General features: G+C 35.0%; 3 protein-coding genes across 3 annotated transcripts; all 3 read left to right on the forward strand.

The window, feature by feature from the left end:
* Positions 1 to 3,901: 3,901 nt before the first annotated feature.
* Positions 3,902 to 5,567, forward strand: LOTGIDRAFT_135389 (hypothetical protein; the record flags this gene model as incomplete). Its single annotated transcript, XM_009068965.1, has 3 exons — positions 3,902 to 4,113; positions 4,984 to 5,157; positions 5,471 to 5,567. Coding segments are annotated over 3 exons (483 nt in total), but the record flags the coding sequence as incomplete, so codon positions are not given.
* A 6,364-nt stretch (positions 5,568 to 11,931) lies between these two features.
* On the forward strand, positions 11,932 to 17,833 carry LOTGIDRAFT_170322 (hypothetical protein; the record flags this gene model as incomplete). The annotated part of the gene is made up of 7 exons (XM_009068966.1): positions 11,932 to 11,989; positions 12,296 to 12,658; positions 13,205 to 13,426; positions 14,068 to 14,148; positions 14,931 to 14,975; positions 15,388 to 15,521; positions 17,483 to 17,833. 7 exons carry the CDS (start codon positions 11,932 to 11,934, stop codon positions 17,831 to 17,833), a joined length of 1,254 nt encoding a protein of 417 aa, XP_009067214.1.
* A 3,015-nt stretch (positions 17,834 to 20,848) lies between these two features.
* On the forward strand, positions 20,849 to 24,657 carry LOTGIDRAFT_170323 (hypothetical protein; the record flags this gene model as incomplete). The annotated part of the gene is made up of 4 exons (XM_009068967.1): positions 20,849 to 20,927; positions 23,046 to 23,164; positions 23,675 to 23,748; positions 23,958 to 24,657. The coding sequence occupies 4 exons, from the start codon at positions 20,849 to 20,851 to the stop codon at positions 24,655 to 24,657; spliced, it is 972 nt and encodes a 323-aa protein (XP_009067215.1).
* Between the last annotated feature and the right edge of the window lie 658 nt (positions 24,658 to 25,315).

Genomic DNA, 25,315 nt, shown 5'->3' on the forward strand with positions numbered 1-25,315 from the left:
ATGAAAAGGAAACCGGGCCCTGGAATTTTATGACGGATAGACCATACAGACAGTTTGTATTGCAAAATGATTTGCAGATTTTCATATACCAATAAATTATTCCATGGGCCATTTCTATGCGTCGCTTCCCAATAAATCTGAGATCTTATTTCCTTTTCTGCTCGACAGAGATAAACAGGGGCTATAAATAATGTAAAACATGTTCTCCGTTGATATATATTGGAAGTATTTATAATGTAAGTAATCGCTAAATTATTATTTACAAGACAAGGTAAATATTTTATGAAGTGAAAAACTAGCCAATATAAATCGTGGTAAAAGAAAATTTACAGTAGCTCAGCAGTTGATGAGTTTTTGATGTATGATTTTGAACTCTGTAGTATAATGATTATTCAAACTGTCAAAATAAACTAAATTTTTTGTCCGAACGTATAGAACAGTTTGTTAAGTTCAATTACTAGCCTTGTGAAAATATCAATAACATCTCTAAATGAAAGAAGAAGCCTATTAGTAGAAAATCTCATTCTCCAATTCGCTGTAATATGAACTGAAATCAGACCTATTCATGATATAAAATGTTATATGATACACACATACTATGCTAGTCTGATATGAAAACATAGTGCCTTCAGATCTGCATAAGATTACACGGTCCTATCCCGGGAAATAGTATTGAGAAAAGCTAAGAAATTCAAGTCATAATCTTACACAGTCCACATCAGAGAGTCATTACTGCTGTATTTTGTGCATGTTTCCCTTTATCTATAGATCTTTTGAAAGGTATACAATGTATATTTTTATGACGTATTTCTGGTGCTTCTTTGTGGTCTGAATGAGATCTGTATAGAGATTTTGATGGATATGTATATGAATTCCTCTTGTGAAGTGAATGAATACTTTTAGCTGGTCCTTGAGCCCTTCAAGATACATGAATACAGAAAAATACTGGACATCCAAGTTAAGTTTATCACGAGTGACGTGACAATAGTAGAAATATCTTAAAATTTTTCCGGTGCATTCCACTTCTCTTCATCACTTTCCTGTCATCTCGGAAGAAGACACACACTCGACACTTGTGTCGCACGGTTATAAACATATACAACGGGATTATTCTGTAATATATTATTCTACGTTATATACCCAAAATGCAGGATATATTATCAATACATATCGACATTCTCACCTTTCCGGTATACCTCATGTAACTTTGCTATTGGCATAGTTTACTCGGAACATCTGTCATCATAACTTTTTATGTCGTCTAAATATATTTCTTATATTACTTATGTCGGTTTTCTCCTAGTCTTTGAATGCATGACATTGAATGCAGGACTGGATATTCCACTGTATATTCTGATCTGTCGAGAGAATTTATAATAGATATATAATGAATTCCATTCAGTTCAACCATCGTCTAGGGTTCACTGTGATTAGAATCATACCGTTGACTTAAACCAATTGTCTATTTATTTAATGTCTGACCTTTCTATCATAATGGTAACGTATCTCTATATATATATATACTCGTGTTAAAGGGGTACAGATTCTAAAAGCTGAAAGAATTCAGTATTAGCTAACTAAAGATAAAGCATATGTTGCCATCTTGTTTTTTTAAGATTTGGTACCCCCTCGCCCAACCATAAGCAAAATTGTAGGGCAAAGACTATGACCAAGTCGTGAATTGTTAATACATAATCCACCGCTGATATCGTGAACGCTACCAATTAAAATTTTCGAAGGGTACCCCATTTGGTGTTAGGGGTACTAGTACCTTATGTTGGGATGCAGGGATTAATGGTGTGTTCGAATTCCCCAATACATCACAAAATTCCTACATCATTCCTATTTATGGAAAACTCCAAGGAAATGATCGATCTCAAATGTCCATTTTACCCTTCAACTGACACTACAGCCTATGCTGTAATTTTATAAATTCTTAGAAATGTTAGATAGCAAATTAACCATAATACAATACGTGGATAAGCATCAAATTAATCATATTACAGCTCTTGGTTAGCCCGCAAATTAGCCGATGTTCGATTCTCGGTTAACCACCAAATTAGTCGTTACGTATAACAGGTGCTGTTATTAAGTTACCAACTCGTACTAGAAATTTTTGTATATTTGTGCATTTGAAGTGATGTAGTAGTCATATTCTAGAACCAGTTATTGTGGTAACAATTATAGCAAAGACAGTGTATACTTTGTGCACTGTTGACAAACAAAGTTTTTCTCTCCATATGAGACACATGAGCGTCAAATTCGACTAATTCCATCGTTGCTCACAGATGGCATCATTATGGTCTATGTACCCACTCCCTTTAAACCCACAAAATTGGCATTTCTGCGTAGCTTTGTGTTGCAATTTCTTCTTCCGAAAAGAATAGTGGTACGACCTGTAACATCTCGAATTGACATGTTGGTTCTCACCGTCTAGTGAGAAAAAAAATGATGTGTACGCATTTCATCATCGGAATCAGGGAGTAACATATCAAAACATATGTTTACTAGATTCTTATCAACTAAACTGACAGACACCAGACCCAGACAGTGGCTGTATCCTCCCTAGAAGATACACTCTCAAATATTTAAATTATTTTAATATCTTGTAGCAGACACTGTTTAGATCAGACAAACATGTGGTATACAGACAGAGTTTCAACTGTTAAATCATTTAGATACATGGTATACACATATAGATACACGTTAATTCAGTACACATATAAATCTTGATCATATCAGATTTTAGAAGTTCACATTCACATGTGTTCCAAAACACACAGATTCACGTATCGTGCATAATATACATTGATTTTGTGCGCTTTTTATAAAAAATCTAAGCAAACAGACCATGCAAACGACAGTGTGTAAGAGGGCCTTTAGTTGACCATACATGTATGTCAATGAGACTTGTTAATAGGAAATGGATTATGTGACAACATGCACACGTCGTGATAATCAGTGTAAACTTCTTAAAAATGGAATAACAATAATTAAATTGCATTGAATTTTGACACGGCATGACACGTGCTGTGTCGGTCGAATATTGCGTTACAAGCATCAGGTCATCGTATATTTAAATGGAATCTTCTGATTAATCGGCAAATTTTAACAAAGCAAAATTAAGTATAGTATGAGTGCCAGACACCAATGCATTGGCTCGTGAAATTTAAGTCCGCTCAATTTTCCAATCTACTAGCATCTCGTTTGGTTTAAAAGGACAATTCAAAATGTTGAATATTGCCCCAAAAAGGACTATCCAATCCACCATTGATTTATTAGTGTTGTATTGTTACCTAAATTTAATATATAAAAGTCAAAAAGTTGCACAACTTTCAATTACTGAGAATTAATTAGGTTAATGAGATTTAACTCGAATGAATTAGCATCTAATTAGTATTTATCATAACATTTTAATATTCATAAACATTAGATAATACATTTCATTGCCTGAAACTACAGAAAGCATAGATCGTAGCAATGCAATTTTCTTTCAATCCACAGCAATAATAAGAGGATTTTGCATGATATGAGCGAACAGAACCTCCCCCGTTTGTAACTTGAGGATCTGCATGATAAGAGGGAACAGAACCTCCTCCGCTTGTAACTTGAGGATCTTGTAACTTGAGGATCTGCATCATGAGAGGGAACAGAACCTCATCTGCTTGTAACTTGAGGATCTCTTAACTTGAGGATCTTGTAACTTGAGGATCTTTTAACTTGAGGATCTTGTAACTTGAGGATCTTGTAACTTGAGGATCTGCATCATGAGAGGGAACAGAACCTCCTCCGCTTGTAACTTGTGGCTCTTGTAACTTGAGGATCTGCATCATGAGAGGGAACCGAACCTCCTCCGCTTGTAACTTGAGGATTTTGCATGATATGAGCGAACAGAACCTCTTCCGTTTGTAACTTGAGGATCTGCATGATAAGAGGAAACAGAACCTCCTCCACTTGTAACTTGAGGATCTGCATGATAAGAGGGAACAGAACCTCCCCCGTTTGTAACTTGAGAATCTGCATTTTAAGAGGGAACAGAACCTCCCCCGTTTGTAACTTGAGAATCTGCATGATAAGAGGGAACAGAACCTCCTCCGCTTGTAACTTGAAGATGTTTTAACTTGAGGATCTTGTAACTTGAGGATCTTGTAACTTGAGGATCTTGTAACTTGAGGATCTTGTAACTTGAGGATCTTGTAACTTGAGGATCTTTTAACTTGAGGATGTTGTAACTTGAGGATCTTGTAACCTGAGGATCGTGTTACTTGAGGATCTGCATCATGAGAGGGAACAGAACCCCCTCCGTTTGTAACTTGAGGATTTGCATGATATGAGGGACCAGAACATCCTCGGCTTGTTACTTGAGGATTTGCATGATATAAGGAACCAAATCATCCTCAGCTTGTAACTTGAGGATCTTGTAACTTGAGGATCTTTTAACTTGAGGATCTTGTAACTTGAGGATTTGCATGATATAAGGAACCAAATCATCCTCAGCTTGTAACTTGAGGATCTTGTAACTTGAGGATCTTGTAACTTGAGGATCTTGTAACTTGAGGATCTTTTAACTTGAGGATCTTGTAACTTGAGGATCTTGTAACCTGAGGATCGTGTAACTTGAGGATCTGCATCATGAGAGGGAACAGAACCCCCTCCGTTTGTAACTTGAGGATTTGCATGATATGAGGGACCAGAACATCCTCGGCTTGTAACTTGAGGATTTGCATGATATAAGGAACCAAAACATCCTCAGCTTGTAACTTGAGGATCTTGTAACTTGAGGATCTTTTAACTTGAGGATCTTGTAATTTGAGGATCTTGTAACCTGAGGATCTTGTAACTTGAGGATCTGCATCATGAGAGGGAACAGAACCTCCTCCGTTTGTAACTTGAGGATCGTGTAACTTGAGGATCTACATCATGAGAGGGAACAGAACCTCCTCCGCTTGTAACTTGAGGATTTTGCATGATATGAGCCAACAGAACCTCCTCCGTTTGTAACTTGAGGATATGCATGATAAGAGGGAACAGAACCTCCTCCACTTGTAACTTGAGGATCTGCATGATAAGAGGGAACAGAACCTCCTCCGTTTGTAACTTGAGAATCTGCATGATAAGAGGGAACAGAACCTCCTCCGTTTGTAACTTGAGGTTCTTGTAACTTGAGGATCTTTTAACTTGAGGATCTTGTAACTTGAGGATCTTGTAACCTGAGGATCGTGTAACTTGAGGATCTGCATTATGAGAGGGAACAGAACCCCCTCCGTCTGTAACTTGAGAATCTGCATGATATGAGGGACCAGAACATCCTCGGCTTGTAACTTGAGGATTTGCATGATATAAGGAACCAAAACATCCTCAGCTTGTAACTTGAGGATCTTGTAACTTGAGGATCTGCATCATGAGAGGGAACAGAACCTCATCCGTTTGTAACTTGAGGATCGTGTAACTTGAGGATCTGCATCATGAGAGGGAACAGAACCTCCTCCGTTTGTAACTTGAGGATTTGCATGATAAGAGGGAACAGAACCTCCTCCGCTTGTAACTTGAGGATTTGCATGATATGAGGGACCAGAACATCCTCAGCTTGTAACTTGAGGCTCCGTTTGTACCTTGAGATGTGCATGATATGGGGGAACAGAACCTCCGATTAAATCTAAAAGGCTTAGCTATTTAATTTGCGATGTTAACTCTTAATAATCAAGAGACCTTAAATATGAAGCCAAGTATTCTCTTTGTCCAATGAGAGGGTTCTTGAACTAGAGTCCCAACTTGAAACCGGAGTTCCCTATCACAGTTAATCTGAACACTACTGGAAGGTTAAACTGAAATTATAGCTAGCAGCTCTTTTTTTTAATCTCATTTAATAACACGCTTACAATTTCCACTGAAATCTTCAATTTCTTATCTATATACGGCGGAGTTGTTTAGGTTATGATTATCTGCCATCTAGAGTAGGTTTTGAAAGAAAAGTCATAATATTTACACCACATTATTAATAATATTTACATCAAATTATAACTATTATTTACAATACATTTCAGTTATACACATTACATTTTTATATTTAATTTTGATGATTCTAAAATCACACAAGAGTTGCAAACCACTACCCTGAAAGTGGTCATCTGCCTTCTCGCAGTAAGTTGATTGATTAAGTAATCATCATGTTAACAAAGAGAGGCCCCTCAGAATATTATTAGTTGACCCTAGCCAGACCTTGACCTGGTGCATTTCCAAGTTCATTTTTCAAGGAGACCTATTTGGTGTGGAATATTTGTAATGACACATACAGCATAAGTTTATCAAGCTGATTACGATTGATTTCATTTAGTATCCCACAGTCTATTATGAACCAACAATAGAGAGATTTTAAGCTTCATATTGGTTCGATAAAAACTCGGGAATTACGTTATCCTCGAGACGAGATTTATTGGTTAGAGTAATTTTTTATGGTAAAATTGAGAAAAAAGGAAATTGGTTTTAAAAGCTTTTCACAAATTGACTGAATATGTCAATAAGGTCTAATTTGGTTGTTCAGTATATTCCTAGATTATAACCAATTAAATATAATTGATAAGGAATTTGGGAAATAAATACAATGGTTTAATTAAGCATGAAAAGTCTGATTAACTGAATGGGGTTATGATTATCAAAGAAAACCAACACAAATTGAAATTCTGAAATATCTATTTGGCGTAATTTGGCCACGGCTTAATATTGGTTACCGACCCAACTTGGGCGATTGGGCAACCATACAATAATATCAGACATTAAGTGTAAATATATAAATTCATTAACACAATACAAGGTTACCGATCCAACTCGGGCGACTGAGCAGTCTAAAAGAAGAAACTTTGTCCATTAAATTAAATCAACTGTAAAATATGCAATTCATTAACACAAAGCAATATCAATAATTCTCAAATATTCTAATTACAATTTAACTGACACTTGAACTTGTTTTAATGATAAAATAATCTATAGATAGTGAATAGGATCCAATGCTCACTCCCAAAATGCAATTACTTTGAAATTCAGATAGATAGATAGATAGATAGATACATAAATACATAATTAGATACTAAATTTTTTAGATAAATATGCGGAATTGGTGTAACTGTAATTGTATTAACGCCACTAGATAAATTTTATACAAGTAGCTAAAATTTGTCAACGCCACCAATATCCGCTGAGAAACATAGAAGCGGTAATTATCTACCGCTTCTATGCCAGCCATGGTCCAAAATCACTTAAAATAGGCATTCGTCGTCCCATCACACCAAGCTTGTTACTTAAATTGCTGAGGGTTTTTCCGCATAGGTGAACTCATTCATAATTCAAAACATAACTTCCATCAGGTTTTAAATGCAACAAATATCAGACTAACAGAAAACAATAAGACCCTGCAAATTCACGTCCCCTTTAGCAAGACAGATCAATTGGGCCAGGGATCTGTCGTCAATCTGCTTGCAACAGATAGTCAAATTGTCCAGTGGCCGCGTATATAGATTTCGCAAAAATGAGACCTAAGGTATCCGGTCAATATTTCTGCCATTTTGGGGGTAAACCAGTTACTCGTTATCAGTTTAATTCCGTGTTCTAAAAAGCCCTTATTGCAACGGGAATTTCAAACGATGAATGTAGGAACCGACAGTATGATGACACATTATAGGCGGGTGAAGATAACGATATACCTAGAACAAATTGCAAGATTTTGTTTTTCACCTGAAATGACTTATATACATATTATGTAAGAATTTATACACAAAACCAGGTGGATCGGTTGCCATGGCCACCATGACTAATTTGCTTAAACCCAAAATGGCCGCCATGGATCCATAAAATCATCAATATCTCTAAAACGATGCACTCTAGATAAAAAGTAATGTATTAAGTGCAAATAGGAAACCAACCCCTCTGGGGTCAAAAATCATAACGTCATTGGTCTGTGACGTCACCTTGACGTTAGAACGACGCCATGACAGTTTTTACAGAATGCAGTTCCCGCTGGTGTTTATAGTTTATTTATCGAAATTATAACATGGATAGTACTAATTGTGTGATTTGTAATGGAGTGATAAAAGAGGGCAAAAAAGGGCTACTCTGGGAGACAGAGGAGCATGTACAATCAACGAGTTTGCCGTTAAGAGCAAGAGTGGAATCCGAGTGTCTGGTGGAATGACTGTTCATGAGAGGGGCAGAATTGATTTCTGTAATAGACAACAGATGGAACGTGTACAAAAACGTGTATTAGTAAACCTAAATCAATGATGTCAACGATTTTGAATCGGCGAAAAAAATTGTAGGTGATGATTTAGAAGATTTATTCTCATCATAATCATATAGTTATAAATAGTTAATATACATCTATAATCATAATAATTCTTCTTTGATCAGTTCCCTCCCTTCAACTGTTAAAATTATATCAAAATATTTTCATCGATTATCTCCCTTGAACTCTAAAAATCTATCGGTTAAGTCATTTTTTTCTGTTTATATCTTTCTACTTGTTGTCTATGCCGAGCAACAATGGCAGGTGTGGCGCCAGGCAAGATAAGTGTATGCTTACGCTTCTAGACACCTGATACCAATTTTCATTAAGAAATACTTACTCATTAACTCACTTACGATTGATATATATTGGCCAACATATTACCATCTTCATCCACTATTCTGAAAGAGAAAGGCAGGTCCAGATGGCTGGTAACAGAGAGGTGATAAGAAATTAATTTTAGATCAATTTACAGGGTTGCAATACTGTTTCAATAATTTTATTTGAAATAAGTAACATGCATTTTAAAATGATGATCGAACATGCCATAATTTATATTGTAATTAAAGTTCATGCCATATCCTTAAATGTTCATACTAAAATACCTAAACATGGAAAACCTATAGGCCTATGTACTAGAAGTCAATATCTACTCTGTAAGCCAATCGATATTTATTGGTGACAATAGACGATTGTGGAGAATGTTAAACTGTCATTAAGTTTAAAGTAAAGATTAGAGTAAATCATTAAACAGGATTAAAGCAGTCTGAGAGTCTTATCTCCAGATAACTCTCTAGTCGTTAAATCGGGGTTTCATGCAATCAAACCTTCAACTTTCCATTTTCTTGATGGACTTTAATAAAATATATAGACTCTTTTCCAGAGAACAACCTTTCAATTTAATAGACTAAGCCCCAGCTTGTCGAAGATTTAATTTATTTAGAAATTGAACTGGGGCTAAATACTAAAATGCTTTCAGTTGATCATGGTTTTAAGAAAAAAATCCTTTTTGTCAATAAATATACAAATGACAGATTATGGTTCTTTTCGGACCATACGGACTGATAAATATGTGATTTATTGTAGAGCAATCGCTTCGATTTCTGATAGTTGACCTTATTTAAATGCATACGCGGAACAAATGACAATCACAGGTATCATCTCTGGGAAAATTTGATGACTTCCAACAAGACACCTTTGACATTATTCAAGTCGACAAATAGGAATTGATAAAATGATCAGTGTCAAGAGGTTTTGCCAAAGACTAGGTAGTCAGAATCCGCTTTGTAATTATTGTTAAATATGCATCGTTCTGCCAATTGTTCATGGTTCTTTAATAAACTTTTATTCGTTTACCGACTGAAAATGTAAAACTGATGCCGTTTGCATGTCGGAAAAACTTACATGACGATGGAAAATTTTTTTAACAGCATCGTTGCCAAATTTGCTATCATCGTATAGTAGTAATGACTTATATTCCTACATCTACCAGTTAATTTTAATTCAGACTAATCTAAAATAGTGGGAAGTTTAAAAATAAAACACGAGTAAAAGTTTGACATGTTTTGGAAGATGTCCAACATGAAGGTAACGTTAGATAATTGATGCAGTATTATTGTAGTTAATTAAAGCATAGTTTATAGTTAAATGCTATCTAGACTTAAACCTGGCGGATGCTACAAATATGATTCAAGATGCCTGCAAGATGCCGATTACAGATATACTTTCTTTTACAGTACATGTTTGATAAAGTGTTCATGCAAACCTGAAATAAAGGTTTTTTCTATTTATTTTGTGAACTTGGTTTTGTAAACACGGACAAATGTGGATTGCTTGCGAATTATTTTTTTTATATTTTGATTTTGAATATTAATATTTAAATCGTTATAATAAAATAGAAATATATTCATACAGATGTAACAAACACCAATAGATATACGAAATAAATAAGAATTGAAACATCGAGTAGTTCTGACAGCATTATTTACTGCACTTGTTCTTTAAGGTTGATATCATCAGCAGTTCTTTTTCATTTTGTGATGTAGTTTCTGGTTTCAGTCAGTTACATAATCCAATTGAAAGCTGGAGTAACTTAATTTAGATTCGCGTTAGCTCTTAACTTTCACGATATAATTCTACTGACTGTACATTAACACTACATGGTGTGAAATGTTTCAAATAATTGCTCTCACCTTGTTGTAAAATATTTCGCGTTTTTTTTCTACAAGTTATTTCACCTACCAACCATGCAAAAGATGACACGGAAAAGCTTCTTGTAGTTCCGAGACTACAAGCTGTACGCGTTAAAATCCCCTCCTCAAAGTTGGATATCTTACAGTAGGCTAATGTCACTGTCCTTGTCTCATTGCACAGAATAAAATGTGCCAAATCAGTTGCAGGAACAGACCGTTTCATTTCTAAACGATAAAGAGACATACATTTGAAACTTTATTCTACTTCAGACAGTAATTGCGATCCCCTGGTTAACTCTTTCATCATGTTGCTTCCGTTACTAAGATATTGTCTAGACTACAAGGTCATGATGTTAAGTGATGTTTTGATCATGTTTATATGATACCAATGATATGCATATAACATGATTGTCATAACAATATGAAGATGGTTGTTAAGATTGTTATCAAATTCTTTGTGTCTTAAAACATTTAACTGTCAGTTCTAATTATCCGGGCCAAGATGCACTGTTTTTAGTTGCGTTTCGCAAACCATGATAATTTGGCAAGAAAAGTAGTCTTTTATGCGTCAATATTTTGACATATGTTTTGTTAACCTACATGAACACAGAGCTCCACGAGTTACGTCCCATTTTCCTTTTTATATCGCGAATAGTATTAGCATATTGTATTAATGTTTTAAATACGTATTTTATCTATCTATAGTTTCTATCTTTTCGCATTAATGAACTAATATAAATAATGTAGGTAGTGTTCCTGGCTCCAGCCACAAGTGGATGTATATAGGCATTATTGGACGACGTCGTGTTGCTTGTCTATACACAATCTAATACGAAACAGGTGCTGTCATACAACATAACAGTCAGATTATACCATGCGTTATCATGGACCAACAATTCTTTCCACTAATGACTTCCATGCCATTAAACATCACTACCAGAATCTTCAGCAAGAGAATTCTAAAAACTTCTAGAAAAACGATTTATGAGACTATGTTGTAACACAACAGAAAATGACCAAACTCAAACGAAACCAAAGCCGAGTTAATAACATTGATCTCATCTGCTCTCCAGACAATTTTTGTACCAAATTACATATTTATTTCTTAACAAATCTCATAAACAGAGCTCTTGCAATGATTTAAACTGAATTTTAAAAAAAATATATATGATATTTGATACCAAATTAACAAATGTTAAATTGGTAGATATCTGAGCTTAAAATTACATACCGTACGTAAATAATGTGTACCTTAATCAACTGTACAACCCTTCATTACAATCCCGAAACTTGGAAAGATAAGTTTCTTATACAAAAATGTCCCATTAGTTTCTAAAGTATTGTAAATAAATTCAGCTATAATATTGCAATGACGATAATGTCATGACTTGAAACACATTCTTGAGAAATAGTTACTACTGCGACCACAGTTTGAAATATGTTGACTTTAAGGCTCATTTAAGAATGGAAATTTTACGTTTATTTGTATTTGGAATGTTTCTGTCCATGGTATGGAATGAAGGTAGGACATTCTGCGATATATTTGTCAAACCAGACGGTGGTTTAATGCCACGCTTCTGTTTTTCCTGTTTATGAGGATTTTTAAAATATCTAGTTTTGTCCTAGACCTAGACTCTTGAATTTCTTCGCGTATTGTGTGTGCAAGTAGGTAAATTGCGTTTATGGCAATTTTATGGTATCAACCCCATGTAAATGTGGACTTCTGATGATTATCTTTCAACACTTCTACCTGTTTTTTTTAAACTTGTTTCATCGGAACTAAGGTTTCTAAAGTCATCATAATCGCTGAAAGTTTTCTTCCTTCCAGAAGAAGCATTACCAAGAATTCGACAAAGTACTGTGTGTCTTAACTGTAAAAAAGCCTCTACGGTAAAGATCGCCTGTGTCAAACACGAAAGAATTGGATTTGAAGGTATTTACTACGGCGGGAAGAATATCCGTTCCTGTAAGGTTGGTGCCAAGTTAGATTGTCAGATTTCGACGCCAAACTGTTGTATCCCGGATAAGAACAGTGACTGTATTGCCACGGTTGATACGAAGAGTTATTATGAGAGTTGCCTCGGGTTAGAGTCATGCTCTTTTACGTTTGCTGATGACTCTATGACTTGTTCTCAAGATTCAAGTATCACCAATCCAAACTATGCAGGAATCAGTTATTATTGTATACCAGGTACGTCTAACCTTATTGCAATCCTCATGTTTGATGTTCGCATCACATCACACAATCGGTTCAAAGCAAATAACCGACATTCCGTACAGGCTCCAAATCCCATTCCCTTAGACAGCCCCCAGAGATCAGACTTCGAGAATCTGTATCACGGCTTGTTGGCCCTTCTAAATTCCGGATTACATCAGGTGTTGTTTGTCGTAGTCGTTATCAGAATATTTAGATTTTCTCCTGTTCAATCCCATCAAATTAGATTTAAATATCGATGACACTGCTCAATGTTGATGGTGGTATTAAGAACTAAATTATACCATTAATTGATTGTCAAAATGATAATGATGATAAATGAAATTACTATACACGGAAAACAAAATTTACTTTAAAAACTATTAATTCGTTGTCATTGCCAACATTGTGCACAGCCTTTGCCAGATTAGGTCGACCAAGAAATAAGAATCGCTTACCGAAGCAATGCGGAATGAATTTCCGATACAATTTGCGGCTAGTAAGCTACTTCTTTAGTCAAATTATTTTTTCGTTTCTTTACAGAGACAACCTTCGTATATCTGGAGCAAGATTCGATATCAAATGGTAACGTTGTTTACCTGATTAACCAAGACTATCCAGTTGCTTTAGGGTCTTTCACTGCTTTCACCTGTTCTGTGGAGACTAAATGTGGTAAAACATTGTCAATCAGTGCCCTGGATATATTTCTCGGTTATGATGGCACTAGAGGACAGTGTATTCATGAACTGACAATACAGGACAATGGTAAATTCAACAAAAAGACGTGTTTTGACAACAATCAGATGAGAAGATCGAGATATTATTACTCTGAGTCGCATTTTATTATCCTCTCCTTCACTTCAATATCTAGCACAGGCCTGGGTTACGTTTGGTTGGAATTCACTGGTAGGTTTATTTTATATGATAGAACGAATAACGAAGAATGATCATAACAATAATAATAAACATTGCATATGTTCAGATGATCACAAATTTCTAAGTAGATTTAGTACGTGAATTCAAATTCGAGCTGAATTTTAATATAATAATTTTAACAACTCCTGCGTGTCAGGTTGTTCACTACCATTACAGGAAACAATATTTCCAGGTCCAATTCAGATCATCGACATAAAAGGTGTTTAGTATAATCCTTATCAGCATAATTTACACCGGATCTGACAATATGACTCAGTGTTATATACCCCACAGTGGTGTTCAACAGAACTACAGCTTATCTTAGACAAACTCAACAAAGTTTGAAATGTTATTATTCATAGTGATCCGTTGCTCTGTTTAGAGTTTGAATACAGGTACTAGTGAATCATCGGTTATTAGCAAACAACTCGTTATATATATGCATATGCAAAGTTACGGTTTCATTAACGGTTTTTGTTCTTTTGCTTCAGAATTGGATTTTAAAGAAAGTATTGAAATCATTTGTGGAAAAAATGCTAGAAGGCGACCGTCTCCATGTTGGGTTACACAAGGTATATCAAATAGGATTTTCTGACAATATTGTACTTCAAGAGATCCAAGAATATTCATTTTCCTACCAATAAAATAGTTCATGCCAACTTAATTATCTTATTACTGAAAGATGGGGTTCCTTCTTATTTCTTAGTTTAAAACTAAGCAAACTTTTTGATTAATTGGTGTTTCTAATGAATTATAATGTATCATTATAAATGTTATTGTATGTTATTAAGAGTCTTACCCAATCATAAATGGCATTGTAAGTACAGTCTGGATAAACAAAAAAGGCTTTTTGACCTTTTTGATCGGTCACTTGGAATTCTGCTGGTTATTCTATTCTAATTTAGCTAATTATGAATTAATTATGGACATTTGAGATCAACTGGTATTTTTCCAAGTCATTAGAACACCTCTACTTTCTATTCATATAAGTATAAGCATTTTCATTTTCAATTCACAAATGAAAATAAGGGAACCCATCTTTAAATGTGAAAAAGACTAGTTAAATTCTGCCAGTTTGTGCAATCTGATGACATTTGTTGAGCACTTAACATTTCGAGGTTGTACTATAATTGATAGATATTTTGTGCATTTTTTTTTAAATATAACTTGTTCATGATATTTACACAATTATTGTTCTATAATGTTATAGTTTATAGTTATCAGATCTATTTGTGATAGTTTCAGTAGCTACAAACGGTACTGACATTATGTTAATGTAGTAACGTCCTCCTCCAATAAAATGTCAACCTCACAGAATCACAGACTAAGTATTATTGTGCTAATTTCATTTCAGAAGACATTACAATAAGTACTACTATGTCCTATAACAGCACTAACGGTAGGTTTCTTTAGATTGTGATCATATTATCAGACCCATTAATCTACCAAAAAAAAAATTACATCCAGCAAGTAAACTTCAATTTTGATGCATCTACGACACAACTTCCAGACCTAATAGAATATTCATTTGAATTTCAATTAGCATTCTTCATGTGGGTCTGACCATTCATGGATTCATGGATTGCCCACCATTTGTCCATCACAGCTTTGTCAAAAATCCTTACATGAGATGAGGGTGTTTGTAATCACCCACGGATAATAAATAAATAAAGTGTATGACTGAAGGTTGAATATTTCATACCGGTGATTGTTACTGTACTGCCAAATATTTTTTTTATTCAAAATCCAAACTGTACGTGGGCGTATATTACCATGCCTGGCAATCTATCTTTCTCATTATTTTCATTCAGGTACGAATTTAAGCAAGTCCACAATGCCAGACGACGACACTCCAGTAAGGACTATAGTTTTGAGTGTGATAATAATTCTGTTGGTTGCAGTGGGCATTACTATTGGCGTCTCTTATTATAAGAAGCATAAACAGGTAAGAAAAATATTTTAAAAAACTTCTTTGTTGGGTAGCCCATTACAACTCAAACATAAGTGATCACTTAAATGATTAATATTCTCCCTACATCTAGATTCGATGGCCCTAACGATATCGTCTAAGAGGGGGAATGTATGACTTTTTTACGTCTATTGCACCAAAATATTTGTTAAAATGCACCAAATCAATTCAATTGTTTGAATATTTTCCTGGGACAAACATTTTAGACGCCCCGTGAGAGGTTTGCAACTACGCCTCCACAGATGCCGCATTTTGAATTCAACCAAGATATTGAGGTTAAAACGGTAACAGATCTGCCAAAACGGTAACAAGAAATTTGCTTAAAACGATAACAGATCTGCCAAAACGATAACACAATAATATGAATTATCATTATGATCAGTAAGCTTATACAGTGTACTATATGATATCCGACATCTTAGTATTCCGACATTCTGCGTAATCCGACATCATTTTCTGGTCCCGATTGATTTCCTTCTTATTATAGGCAAGTTTAAAAAACTCCGACACTCTGTATTCCGAATTACGACACTAATCGGTGATCCTGACACTCAGAAAAATCTGTATAATCCAACATCTACTCATCTTAATCACTTATTGTCAATTAGATAATCACTTATTTTATTGATCGGATCAAATCACATGAAAACAAAAAGTACCAATTATGACGAGAAAGTCGTGAGCTTGATTTGTCGTTATTCTAATCAATAATTGCTTTGATAATATCTAAAATATTTTCAAAACTTAGCTTGAAGGTGAGAATAAGTACTGAGTTGAGTTGTTTTCGAGTATGAGTTATTATGAATAAATTTTATTTTGTTACCGTTTTAACTAAATTTGTGTTACCGTTTTGATAGATCTGTTACCGTTTTGAATAATAAAAATTGGCACCGTTTTAACTGGATACCACCGCTGTTGTCCTCCCATTACGCAGGTGGTAGGTAGGTAGATGACAAGTTAACGTTCGCTTCCAGTTCGCAAACTAGGTAGTTGTTGGTAGTTGTAGTAGTTGGTAGTTGGATTGGTTCAAATTGAATGATTCTGTGTTGTTGATTTGGTTGTTAATTCTTCGTTAGATCTAGTCTGGTCGAATGACATGGCGGTGAAACTCGGCCCTGGATGGTGTGGCGTGAGTAACTCGATCTCCTTCATTCTTCCAAACTCGTTCTGATCATGGTATTTCTTGTTGATTGGTAGTCGAATGGTAGTCGTTGGTTTGGTTTGGTTAGATTCTCTGTTATCAGTTGGAAAACTAGGAGATATGAAAAAAAAATAAAAAAAAGAAAGTGAGAAAAGAGGGAGGACAAAAATAGACGAGGAAAAGCTTTCAACAAAAGGGGGAAAGATGTTCTCTGATGTTTCTGCAATGAAACTTGTTAAATTGATTGGATATAATTAACAGTGTTAAGAAACTTTGAGTATAAAAACTTAGCCTATCTGTTCAAGACAGATTTGGCTATAATAATGGAAGACTAGTTCCATTATTATACAAGTGGTCCGTGGGTGGAGCCAAAAAATTCTGTATGGTGAGTGGTATGCCGTTGGTTTCCAAGTACTATGTCAGTGGCTTACGAGCGGGTTTTAACTCAGTGCATTGAATGAGGACATGCGACCTTGTGGCTCCCCATTACGCCAGGCTGCTCTCTATTTGTATCCCCAGTCTCGGGAGGCTGGCGCCGCTATTATGGTCGTATTAAATTGGCGAAAACGGTTAACAACTCTATAGCCAACATTAATAATAAAAACTGATTTGAGTCTGAGCATGAGGTTTTCATTAAATATAATAATAATTCAAATGAAAAGAGTGGAATAATTCTGATCGAGATTTTGTAGTGCGAGCGCCTAAAGTACGAATGCTTATCACGAATTATAACCTACTCTGAAACGACTAAACTTATGAATTGGATAAGCAAATATATATTTCATTTTCTTTTCAGTCAAAAATTTCTCCCAATGAAAATGTAGTAGCTCTTTCAACATCATCAAACACTGGGTCTGAAAACGAGCTTTCAACTCCTTCACCTGGACGAGTACCAACCAGAAAACGACTCGAAGATGAAGATGACCAATCTGATGATCACAACGCAACTGAAAGTCCAACGAGCGATAACTGGAGGACGAGGAGCCGTAGGTTTGTTCCACCACTAGTGGACTATCCTTCCGCTCCAATTAGAAAAAGCACTGTCTTACCTGGAATAGGCGAACGAAGAAGACCAAGAAGCTACCGAGCTGCACTTCCGCAAGACATCCGAAGACCACTTCCGAAGATTGAAAGGAATATTGAATGAATTGAATAAAAACTCATCTGAGCTTTCTATGTTGCAAAGACCTTATCTGAATTTAAGTCATTCCTACATTGACAATAATGTTATTTATCTTGACAATCATGATTTTTTTTTTTGTATTCAATTATAGATTATCAGTTGCAGAAAGTAGAGCGTATAGGGTTAGGTCAGAGGGTTTTGACCTACCTATAAATGGGAAGTCGAATAATGGGACTTGCTAAAAATCGAATCAAGTCGGTCCGAGTAGTTTCATTCAATGTAAGATGGACCAAAATAATATTCGATTCCGAAGACCTAAACGACGAAGAGTGACGGTTCAGCAACAAATGACAACATAATTTAATGAAGGATTTCGAAAGTCCTTTTCGGCTATTTTAGAAAAAAACCCCACTAAAAACATATTTAATGTTCCGAAACGTCTACATCAGAAACATCCCACCATTTCATCCAATCATTATAATTTGGTATACCACATGGAATTTAAAAAAAATTAAACTACTTTTCATGATCATAAATGAAAAGAAAAAACGTAGGACATATATAATGATACAACAAACATGAGAAATCATTAGCCTGAACAACCTCATAGACCTATTCTACCGTACATCTTGATAACGAATTAAATTGAAACAGAGACTTATCAAGACAAGGCCAAAGCACAGTTATCACCTGCTGAAATTTTATAAGACTACCGTCTTTAAATATGTCCCAGGATGTTCTCATGTAGGGTGACTGTGAATGAAATCCTTGATGTAACTATGTAACTAAAAGGGGTAGAGAAAAGAGTTTAGCCTTCATGGCTTATGCGACTTCCGAGCCAACATAATGCAAGAATCAATATATTGTGAAACAACACACCACGTTGTGTGTATTGTACCGCGTTGTCGTTGATTGATAGAGTACGATACTTAGTCCGAAACATCTGCCTCTATTCCAGTCTCTGATGGATATTTTGAAATTTGTCAGCTGCAGTAGTCAGAAGAAAAAGAACCTGTTAAGTTGGGATTTTCTACACCTACAAAGATACGTTTTCTCTAATATAATATTGAATAACCTTCAAGAAGATTGCAAATTAGTCTTAGGCATCACCGTAACTCTCGTTTTGTTATTATTTAATGAATCTGTGACCTTTGAACTTTTCGCCGCGCACGCAGTTTTAAATGGCCGATGCTAGATCAGTTTCGCCCAAAAATGGAACCTGAGACATAAATGATGTAGGGAGAAAATGATGAAATGATTGAAGTACAAAGATATTCATCTTTTCAAATATATCTGGGTTTTGCAGATTCAAGGTATTTAAATAGGTTTAAAACCTTACTGCGGAGATCAGGAATGTCCTCATTTAACAGGGCTTATTATTTCTGAGGCTGGAATAGAGACAGAGGAATAGAGTCTATACGATAGGCATACAAGTCCAACATGTATACACATTCAATGGACATTCGTGTATCACTTTCAAATTACATTATTGGTTTCTTTGAATTTTTTATTTCAAAAATTTAATTCGTGCTATAGTCTTCAAATTATGTTCTATTAAATTTATAATAATCTGAATAATTCAACCATATATACAACTTTGAATGAAATTTATGATATTTCTATGAATAATAGCTGAAGTGGCGATAATGATATCGTCACCCGAGAACCAGACTGTTCTATATTCACAAAAGTGGTTTTTGAGAAAATTGAGTTCAAAGTTTCAATGTCACAAATCGTTTTAGCATTTCATTGGGAACTTAGCAAAACTTTGCATAATTGTTATTACTGGTCTAAATTTACTAAATATCATTAATTTTCTATCTAGTAAGCCCCCATTTAGTGGTAAAACATGATTTGGGTTGGAGATTGAAAAGGTTGAAAATTCTGAGAACCGGACTGTTCTATATCCATTAATTGACACCCAGAAGTTGTTTAAAGCCAATTAAATGCTCAAAGCATATATTTTCATTCATATAATGTAATAACAATCCATTAAAAAATATACTTATCTGAATTTAAGTGGAATACAAGAAGTTCTAAATGTTCAACTTGTAGCTTCTCTCCTAAATGAATTTCATTTCATTTCATTTGTATGAACTATGACCTTCAAAAAAGGATTAGAACCATTATGTTCTAAAAAAAAAAAAAAAAAAAAAGATAAATAGAACACTAAGGGCCTAATTTTGTTTTTTAAAAAAGTGGGTTTGTAGAGTTGAAAATTTTGTCTTAAATTTGGCATGGACATAGAACATGAGCTCTTATCTACATTTGATATGTTAACTCAATTTTTCACAAAAGTAGACAAAGAACAGTCTGGTTCTCAGGTAACGATATATCAATTGACGTTAAATGAAAGCTTCAAATCTCACGATGAAAAGGTCCTTGAAATATTTGGTAAGTTAAAGTTCCCTGTGTGTACGTAAACTTGACTACAGTAAGCTGTCCACAATTTATCGCGTAGTAATAGTATTTACTCCAGTTAAAAGATATACAGTTGAAAGAATAATTGATTGAAGATAAATTTTTGTCTATAACTCCACGTTACGATGCTGTGGTATGAGTGGCATGACCAATATTTAAGAAAGGTGTAATTAATAAATGTCCCGACATACCGGATTGCGACTATTTGCGATCTTACGGCGTTACCGTCACACCGGAAACGTGAAGAAAACGCCAGGAAAATTCGCTTTAATAATTCGAAATCAGTCGCCAACATTCCTCGACCTATACGACAATGTTAAATGCCCACTGCGCACCAACCACGACTGTTATTCACTATTGATGAATATAAATATGAATATATCTCAACACCATCACTATTATAGGGTTCTTTAGTACTACCAGTCCTCTACATTAAAATAGAAAGAATGTTTAAGGTCATCGAAAGCGTAGAAGTGTCGTGTAAGATACAAGCGGATCGATACAAGCGGATCGTTGTAAGGCAACGATGAAGTTGTAAATGGAAACGTTGTGGCAGCGGTTTTGCCATCCTGCTGCGACGTGTAATTCATGATTCTATTGCGTTGTCAGTATTAGACAATGGCGTTTGTAAACCCTTGGTCCATTCCATTTGCAGAAGAAGTCGAGCCGTTATCAACGCACAAGGTGGACACACCAGGTACTGACTTTCTTCATCTATATCTGTGAAAATCACGTGATATGATATTGTGATGACAGACACTCATACAATCCTTCGTGAAGTTTCTTTATTTGTTCAGTACATCGGGTGTTTCAAAAATAACGTTCCAACGTTCAACAGGTTGTATCTCAGCTGTTGGTAAACTGGTTACTTAAATTCTCAAAGATATACATCAAGATTTCGTTGTCCAACCCACACAACATAGGATGTCAAATAATGCAGTATCAAGGCAACATACCTATTTCAATGTGTTTTCATCTAAAAGTTCTACTTCCAAGAAGCGACTATCTTACCAAACCCAATTTCCTTACGAGAATCCCGAATCCATTGGATTACAGTCTAGGGATTGGCGCGGCCAGTCTTTCTTGTGAATTGTGTAGCCCCCTCCAGAAATGCGATGAGACACCTTGCCATATATGCGATGGGACCCCTTTTTGTTGGTATCTCAGGATGGAAAAACGATTGCGATTGGTAGTCATATTTTCAGGTTTGAACAGCGACATATTGAAGTATATCTGTGAGAATTTTGAAAGAGATCAGTTTACAAACAGCTGAGATACTACCCGTCGAACTTTTGGACGTGTTTTTTGGGTCACCCGATATAACAAACAAGTAGGTTTTGTCTATTCCCAATTATTCTACCGTGATAATATTTTCGGACATCATTTACTCTTGTATGAATATTTTATTTTTCTGTTTCATTGTGGTTTTTGTGCTATTATTTTATTTACAATGCACAGCAAAGATATATTTTCGACATGTAACGATATTGCGATTTAAAAAATCGCAAATGGTGGCGGACCTGTGTGACGGTGGTCTAACGCAGAACTCGGCTACAGTACATAACCTGTTAGATATAAATGCAGAAGAAGATTATTAGAAAAAAGAATTTTTAACATTATTTTAATATATGTATATTGATTTCTGTGCTATTCGATAGGGGTTTTATTTCAAATTATTAATTGATGTGGATAGTAATCCGCCATAATTTGGTGATATTGCAAACAACACTTTAAAACTGTAAGAAGATTTAAGTACTAGATACAAATGATAATTATATAGAATCATATTCTCAAAGATTAACTGATATCTTAATGATAGTGATTAAGATATCGTACGTACAAAATATCTAAACTAAAAAGACCCCAAAATGGGGTTATCGAATTTCAGTTGTTTTTCCCCCAAAATCAGTTATACTTCAAAACGTAAGGTATTAAAACAGGCACTAGTTTGGACATAATGATATTTTGGAAGAACTGTTTGTTAATTACTTTGATGCTACCAAAATGTGTTTTGGGTGAGTATTATCATTGTGGTGCCTTCTCTGCTTTTTATTGTCTTATTACCACACGGCTAATTATGGACGGTTTTTCGGCGAAACTTGGTGGATTGTTTTTGTTTTATGATCACCAAAGATGAAATATTTAGTATGTGTTATTGTTCTTATTGTACCAAATGCGTTCAGATTATTAGCAGTCTGGAGGGTACGGGAATAGACAGTATTGGATGGAATGTTTTAATTGACCAAGAGTGTATCTTTATAACATAAAAAATATTTGAGTTATTGACCATGTTCTTTGAATCATGTACTATATTCAGATTGGAATCACATATTATTTTTCTTAATTGGTGTTTGGCTGGTACCTACATTACATAGGTTTTTTCTCATTCTAATCAAACTTTGTCCCTTTTTTGCCCTTGAAAACTCATGAAGTCACAGAAATAGTAATAGAAATGTAGACATAAGGTCATGCTCGTGATGGCTGCTGTTCTGCACAACTATTCTAATTTGAATAAAGTTGTCAGTGGACGTATGTTACCTTATCTAGGATCCTGTCTAATTGTTTTGGTTTTCATTGGAAACATATTTAGGATCATCCTGATATCAGTGGCGTATTTAGATTGAGGGCCATTGGGTCATGGCAAATCCCTCCGACCTGTAAGGTCGTTTTATTTCAAAGTGGAAATTATTTTCACAATTCATCTGAAATTCGTTAGTTTCCGATAGCCTCCAATTCCCTTATCCTCTAGATTTTACGGCCTTTCGGCCATATATAGGATATTTTTAGAAAATTCATATACTTCCATTCATTCTAGGTTTATCTTTATCATGGGAAATGACGTTGATAGTATCTATAGCGTTCGGTTCACTGTTATTTGTAATTATCATCGCTGTTATAATTAGTTGTATTTATGTATGGTACAACAAAAAACAGGTCTGACATGATTTTCAAGTACTACTGTTTATGCTTACTTCACTCCTCTATAATTAATGTCGCAAACAAAGGCTTTTTTCATGTGTTTTGTTTCTTTGAATATTAGTAAATAAGATATCATTTCTACTTTTACTTTAAAGGGGGTATTTTAGCGGTTTTGTAAATTTTGTATGTGTATCGGGGACAATGATAGCATCAATTTGCGCAATTCTAATTTCCAATCTGTGATTCTAGAAATTCTACTAAAACTGTGTGTTTTATATCGTCACCTTAGAAAAAGACTTAAGTGATCCATGCAAATTTGGGACACCCTTATCTTCCACTTGCACAATTCATCCGAAATTGTGATTACCCTTTGACTTTTTTGAAAAAGAAAAACCGCAGACCTTTGATGAGAAATCTTAATTGCGATATTTAAATCCACAGGGTGTCGCCGATACACAATCATAGGCTAGAAAATCTCTTGAACTTCTTTTAATGTTCCTTGTATGTATGTATGTATGGTTTCAGGATATGGATATAATGGAAGATAACTCCACCAGGAGAAATCGACTGCGACGACTAAATTCTATACATCCTAGCAGGTATTGTTCTATTTATAAGAAATCAAGTTATCTTTCCCTAACAGTACTTAGTTGTTGCTAAGTTTCAGATTAAATACTCACATTAATTTACGAGCAGAAATATGAAAACAATCTTCGTAATGAATGCATATTCATCATATTCTTACGCGTTTGCTGTAAATATGATAAGGAACAATAAAAAACTTTTTCTTTCAACCTTTTACTTTCAGAGAGATATCAATAGCAGAGTTGGCATACCTGCATAATAAATCTAGAGCTGAATACGCCTCGAGGCAAAGGAGTAGTGCTCTACCAGGATATTTAGATTCCGAAGAATCAACTCTAAACCAAGAGTTTCGAGAAAACGTAAATAATCGCAGTACATCTCCACCACCACCGTATGATCAAAACCAAGAGGGCTCAGACAGTATTGCTTCTGTCCCATGTGAATCAGATTTAACTCCCCTCCCTACTCGTCTCAGCAGAGTAAGCGCCCCTAAAACAAGTACACGTCCGAATTTATCATCATCAGCTTCTACACGAAATAACAGTAGAAACCAACGGAGTGATACGAAAACCGAAGACAAAGATAACGATGATATCATCAGTAGAACCAAATCAAAAAAGAATCAGAAAGCAGCACATATTATAAACGTGGAAGATCCAGATAGGCTGAGACATAAAAAGATAGCCGATCAGCTAAAACATGAAAAGGAAACCGGAGAAAGACGTCGAAGGCAATCAGCAGCCGAGGCTGACTTTGGTCATGGTTATGGAAGAGAAGAGAACAAAACTGAACGAAACAAGACTCAACTATATCAAGATAACAATAATAGATATGACGAGTCAACATATCGACATAGTAGAATAACATATAGAAGCCCAACACGGGAAATTACACATAATTCACAGCTCACCGTCGAAAAATGAAGCTTTAAATCCATGTGTGTCGAGAATTATCTGTGTTTGAGAGTTAAAAAGACGAATCGTTTTTCCTTGAGACACTGCTATTTAGAAAATAAATTTCTAGTTTGAGCTATTTTTGAAGGAATGGTGTGATATTCGTACATTTATAGCACTTCTGGTGACTATTTATATATATTCAAGACTCAGATAAACTACCCAAAAATGACGAACTTGTCCCTTTTGTGCTATATTTTGTTTTCGCATACGAGGTCCGCCCTCCAGATTCTCTAGAATCTGACATGTTTCCACAAAATTCCGATAATTGACCTTGACACAATAATGATTTTTTGTACAAGAAAATAAGAAAGTTATGCCCTACTTCACTCCACATTCAAAACTATAATCTTAACTGAAATCAGTGAAATGTGAACCTGAATCTACTTGGCCAATAGGATCACTGTTCAGTGATCACTGATCCAATTCAGATGTGGTATATAAATATTAAATTTACTGAAATGTACACTGTAAATGTCGGCTTTCGAATAATCCACAAAATGGATAATATTTATTTGATAATGGTTATATCACACCGACAGTTAGAGTGGACAAGAGTGCCCCATAGGTTTTGCTCGTGTTGTTATCTATAGTATTGAAAAGTTGATTATGTATAAAATAATACACG

Source organism: Lottia gigantea, assembly GCF_000327385.1.
Source record: "Lottia gigantea unplaced genomic scaffold LOTGIsca_97, whole genome shotgun sequence".
Lineage (NCBI taxonomy): Eukaryota > Metazoa > Mollusca > Gastropoda > Lottiidae > Lottia > Lottia gigantea.